This window comes from Lactuca sativa, chromosome 4 (assembly GCF_002870075.4).
Source record: "Lactuca sativa cultivar Salinas chromosome 4, Lsat_Salinas_v11, whole genome shotgun sequence".
In the NCBI taxonomy this organism is placed as follows: Eukaryota; Viridiplantae; Streptophyta; class Magnoliopsida; order Asterales; family Asteraceae; genus Lactuca; species Lactuca sativa.
In genome coordinates this window covers 107,986,994-107,992,423 of record NC_056626.2, presented here as the reverse complement: position 1 = coordinate 107,992,423, position 5,430 = coordinate 107,986,994, and the positions used below count along the sequence as shown (strand labels likewise).

Here is a 5,430-nt window from a genome sequence, read left to right as displayed (position 1 = left end):
GTTACATGAGATACTTTATATTTAGCATAAATGATTACAAATAAATTTCCTTTGATTCGTTGTTAAGGTACAAAATCGAAATACAAATTGCTAAAATCAGTATGAAACAGAGTGGAAAATTACCGGAAAAGATGTAGGAGCCAGATGAAGTGATGTTGGGGGTTGTGGCATGAACAACGGAGAGAGTAGAGAGGATAGAAGGAGAAGCAAGAGGGAAAACAAAAAGAGATCGACTGTAATCGTTGGTGGTGGCCGTATATCTGGAAGGTACCGAAAGAATGGAATGAAAGTTAAAAGTGAGTTGTACATTGCGTTTGGAAAATGGTTACATGTCAATTGTACCTTGTGCATAAGAATGGAGACGTGTGCTACAATAACTTTCACTCAAAAAGTGAAAGTTACATTTTAGTATTATCCTCCTTAATAAATGAAGATTTTTTTGCCACATGTCAATCTTTTATGAGTTTTGACACTTGTCATTCTGTGGTATTTTTGAAATAAATATTATACACTTGTCAATTTTTGGTTTATTTTAATTTTTAAAATTAAACTCATATACTTATATATGTAAAGTATTAAATATCATATATATATATGATATTGAATTGCAATAAATACATTTCTCTATTTCTTATTTTAAAGTTATACATTAAAAAATATTTTATGTTTATACTTTAATGTTTAATCTTTTTTTAAATCAACCCGTGCAATACACGAGTCAAACATCTAGTTTCTAATATAATGTATATAAAGCAAAAACAATATTAGGTTTATATGAAAAAGTCTAGCGTAGGAAATCGAAAGTTACTAACCATAGCCTAGGTATTTCTAAAAAGCAGAAAATCAGTAGTTTTAAGCAAAAACAATATACATTTGCTGCATCACTAGATTTGCATTTTGGACTAAACTGTGAAATTACTCAATATAATATTCTTGATAGTTTATTTAGTCTAGTTTAAAATGAGAAAATCACAAATTTACTATATTATATTCTTTTAAAAGAAAAGCAATTATAACACTTAGTGTATAATCCGTAAACAATTTTTCATTTGATTCTTTTATATGTTTATCTTTTATATGGTTGATTAGGTTATTTATTTAGTTTATATGATTAATTTATGAATTATTTATACAGTGTATATATTAAAGAATATATGTTAATAATATTAAAAACAGTGTATTGATAAATTGTATTTTAACTATAATAACTTCAATCCAACTCTAACTGGATAAAGAGATTGAGTCAAGAAAGAAATAAGAAAGAGATTATTCTTACAATACGAAATAACATAACAACAGATTGTTTCTCATAAAAAAAAACAAAAAAAGATATATTTCTTCTATTCAAAAATTCAATATTCAAATTGTTATTCTTTACATTATAGGAATCGATAAAAACTAAGAAAGAAATACGGTAACCAGATTCGATTCCATCTTACTGGAATAGTCTACCAACGAAAGAAACTATTCTTATTTGATTGAAGTTAAGGCTTAGATCTAAAAGATATTTTAGAAGCTCATAAAGGTCCATTTACGGGCCAGAGCCATAAAAGCCTATATGAGATTCTAACAACATCATGGCATGCTCAATTATCTCTTAACCTAGCTATGTTAGGCTCTTTAACCATTGTTGTAGCTCACCATATGTATGTCATGCCCCTTTATCCATATCTAGCTACCGACTATGACGAACAATTGTAAGACATTTACTAATAACTTTAATATATGTTGGTATTAAAGTTAATAATATATATGTATGAGATGGTTTTATTGACTAACCGACCCGTTTAGTAAAAAAAAAAAATTAAACCATTTATTTTGTTACCTTATTCAAATGGACACTCATGATTTTAAATCCTAGATTCATCATTGACGATGAGTTGCGTTTTCCATGAAATTTTTTTTCACTAATTCAGAAAATGTATTTTGGGAAGTTGATATAAGTTAAAAACATGATTGTTGGGTTCCAAATTTTGGTCATTTCAGTGAAAATCAACCCATTAATAGGTGATACCAAATGTAATTGAAGGTATGATTATATGTTAAATGTTATTATCTTGCCATAAAATTAAGCAACTTAGAAAACATTATACCTAAATTGTAATTTGGTTTAACTGAAACCGACAAATACATAAGAAGATGATAAATAAAAACAATTTTTTTGCATGATGAAATATTGTAAAAAAGGAGAGTCAGGGGTAGTCGGTAGTGATTGCTAAAGTTGAAAACTTGAAAGTCCTATACAGTCTCTCGCCGCGCCAATCTCGTCCGCCACCGCCCACCGGATACTGATTAAACTGCCACAGCTGCTTCCAGAACCTCGCGCACTTGGTCTTCTGAAATTTCTAGTATCACTTCTATCTCGTAAGTTCCGATGGAAACTTAATATAAAATCTCAAATTACTTTATATCTTGTCGAATTCATATTCTTTTTCTTCGAAATGCAATTAATCGTTTAAAACGGTATAATTCTAAAATTAGAGTATTCTAGGGTTTTTTTTTGAAGCAGCATAACATTTTGTTTCACCAATTAGGATTTGTTTCGAGTAAAAGTGGCAATCTTGTTGTAAGCCCTCATAATTTTCAAACTGGAAGGGGTTTTCCGATTCGGTATGGTGGCTAGGTGAACTTGTTTGTTTATTGGGAATTTTATTGTGTCAAAGTCAGCCTGTGCCTTCATTATCTATCTTGCTACATTTTATGACGAATCCAATAGAACGCCTGCAAAATTTGATGAACTCTTGAATTAGATTTCTTGATAGGAAGAATCTTAGAGGTTGGGTGGTTTTGCCTTTACTCGTTTCTTATCATGTTAGAGATCAACAGAGCGTGTGTTTGATAACTACTCCATTGATGTACTTGATGTTAACTGTTAGTTTCCATACATAGGCTGGATCAATAAATTTTCATATGAAAGGGGGAATCTTGAAGATCAGCAATGGTATATGAGTGATTACCCATGCTTTTCGCTTAGACATCTTATGATTTTTATGAATCAGTCCTAGTACATTTGAGCTTCAAAGCAAGGATGTTTCTACCTGTTGCTGCATCATTATATCAGGTGCTTTAAGGGTGCAGTTCTTCGGGGAATGTGATAGGTGCTCTCATGCTGTGTTGACAGTATCCATGAGTTATTACTTAGTACTCACAAAATCATAAAGATGGGTGATTAAGGATACATATGGGCAATTCTTGTAGATCAGTATATCTTTTACAATAGAGGAAATGGGACTTCACAATTTGCAATGTTAGAAACAATGGCTAATATAGAAAACAGACCAAGTTTTATGATTGCAAAGTATGTCATTCAAAAGTTTAACAAAATATAACACTCTTTTTTTCTCATATTGTAAAGTACATTTATCAAAAAGTACTACACTTGTAAGTAAAGTTTTGGGGCTTTTAGCAAAGTATGCTTGTTACATGTGTGAGAACTCGAGTTTCCATATATATTATGGATGAATACAATGAATTAACGTAATTATAAATTAAAGATACAGAATATTCCATATTACTCTTTATTCTAAATCCTAAACCCTATATAGGACTGGAACTATTGGTTATTAACTTATTATACTTATTAGTTTTGTTAAAACAGTCATGACATGATCTTTACAACTTGATCTCTTTGCAGATGTCTCAACAGAAGGAGGATGCTCTTATAAACGAATCTATTGATAGTAAAGAAAAAGACAATAATCAAGATCAAGATGTAGGTAAGTTTTGTAAATATGTTTGGATTATATATTTGTTGGAAAGTTATGGTTTATAAAATCAACAAGGTTTTTTTTTTTTTTTTTTTTTTTTTTTTTTTTTTTTATCTTAAACTAATTGGATGGGGTAAATAAAGAAGAAACATAAAGTAGTAAAAACTTGAAACAATCTTGTCTTGTTGACCTAAAATATATAGTAGTTGACTGGAAATACTTGTTTCAAGTTATTTAATGACATAAAAATGTAATAATATATTCTTGACATTTCTGGTGTGCAATCAGTTTCATCAGATGATGATGTAATAGACTATTCTGTGAAGCCTGAGTTATATGATCCAAATCTTGATGATAAAGATCAACTCTGGATTCAAAAGAAAAGAAAAGGTCAATATTCTGATGCAGTTCTCACATGTCCTGCATGTTTCACAACCCTATGCCTCGAGTCTCAAAGGTATTTTCATCCCCCTGTTTCCTTTTCATGTAAGGGTAAAATGGTCATTTAGTCTCTCATTCAGATGCTTTATTCATTCTGTTCTAAAAAGCTAGCTTGCTATGTTGTGTTGAATTGATTTTAGAAGCTTTGTTGTATCTTGAAATACTGAAAGTGGGGTTTGTTGTTTTGTTACTTATTAGGCATGAAAAATATGTGACCCAATATCGAGCAATGTTTGTGTTAAATTGCAAGATCAAGAAAGGACAACAAGTATCATCATCATCATCATCAGAAGATAAAGGAAGTTTAAAAAGAAAAAGATTTAGAAAAAGTTTAGCAGTTGATGGTGAGTCATTTACTCCGGTTTGTTGCTCGGTTTGTGAGACTGAGGTTGGGGTTATTGATGATGATGAGGTTTACCATTTCTATAATGTTCTTCCAAGTGAATGTTGATTATCATTCATATGTTTTTCTAATCTTGGATTTTGTTTTTTTAAGTTTAGATTAATGAGGAATTATGCAACTCTTCATGAATTATTATACATCATCCATGTTGTATACATTAGGAAAATAAGAAAAAGTTGTGGTGGAGGTTGAGGTTGTATATCAAATATCAATTCATGGTTTCCATATGCCATTGTAATGGAATTCTTGTTGCAAAGGATTTTCATGAGCACCACACTTTAACCAAATTCTTTTGGATAAGAAGGCAAAGATTTGGTTTAAGGCAAAGTTAAAGTGAGAAAAAGATATATTAAGATAATCATGTTTTCAAAACCTTTTTGGATTTGAAGGAAAAAAAAAGATTTTAGACATTCACGTCTAATCTTCTACATATAATAATACTACATATTTTATTATAGATGGACCCGGAGTTGTGGATACTTGTCTTTGTTGAAAATCTTAGGCTTCATCATAATTGTATAGAATTTTAGAAAATAGAAAGGTTTTTTCGTTGTTTCGTTTATCAAAATAATAAAGAATAAAAGAAAAGATCATTCCTTTCTTTAGAAAAAAAAGGTGTTTGGTTACATTAAGGAATTGAATTCTTCATTACATAAGGAATCATATTCTCTCTCTGATCCGGTGACGTTTCATTCTTTACCCAATCCAGATTTTTTTTGTACCCCCTCCCATTGAAAATTGACTAAACTACCCATGACATAACTGTATCGATTTGGAGACGATGGAAGAATCGGTGTTGAAGGAAGCGCTGTTGAAGAGCATTTATAGGTATCTTCTATGTTTTAATAAATGAATTTACCAAAATTCAGTTCTATGTTC

At 30.2% G+C, this 5,430-nt stretch overlaps 1 protein-coding gene across 2 annotated transcripts; it reads left to right on the top strand.

Annotated features, from left to right (window-relative positions):
• Positions 1-2,177: 2,177 nt before the first annotated feature.
• Positions 2,178-4,776, top strand: LOC111886260 (uncharacterized). 2 transcript variants are annotated; one of them, XM_023882502.3, is made up of 5 exons: positions 2,178-2,364; positions 2,890-2,941; positions 3,635-3,716; positions 3,996-4,164; positions 4,347-4,776. In XM_023882502.3, exons 2-5 carry the CDS (start codon positions 2,939-2,941, stop codon positions 4,597-4,599), a joined length of 507 nt encoding a protein of 168 aa, XP_023738270.1. In that variant the 5' UTR covers positions 2,178-2,364; positions 2,890-2,938; the 3' UTR covers positions 4,600-4,776. The 2 variants fall into 2 exon arrangements, with proteins under 2 accessions (XP_023738270.1, XP_023738271.1); XM_023882503.3 differs by lacking the exon at positions 2,890-2,941 and having other exon boundaries at positions 2,179-2,364.
• Positions 4,777-5,430: the final 654 nt, after the last annotated feature.

What these genes read in the sequence shown, in the direction of transcription:
- LOC111886260 (XM_023882502.3), top strand. An exon ending in TAATCAAGATCAAGATGTAG is followed by an intron (nt 3,717 to 3,995) that starts GTAAGTTTTGTA and finishes GTGTGCAATCAG; the next exon opens with TTTCATCAGATGATGATGTA. An exon ending in CTATGCCTCGAGTCTCAAAG is followed by an intron (nt 4,165 to 4,346) that starts GTATTTTCATCC and finishes GTTACTTATTAG; the next exon opens with GCATGAAAAATATGTGACCC.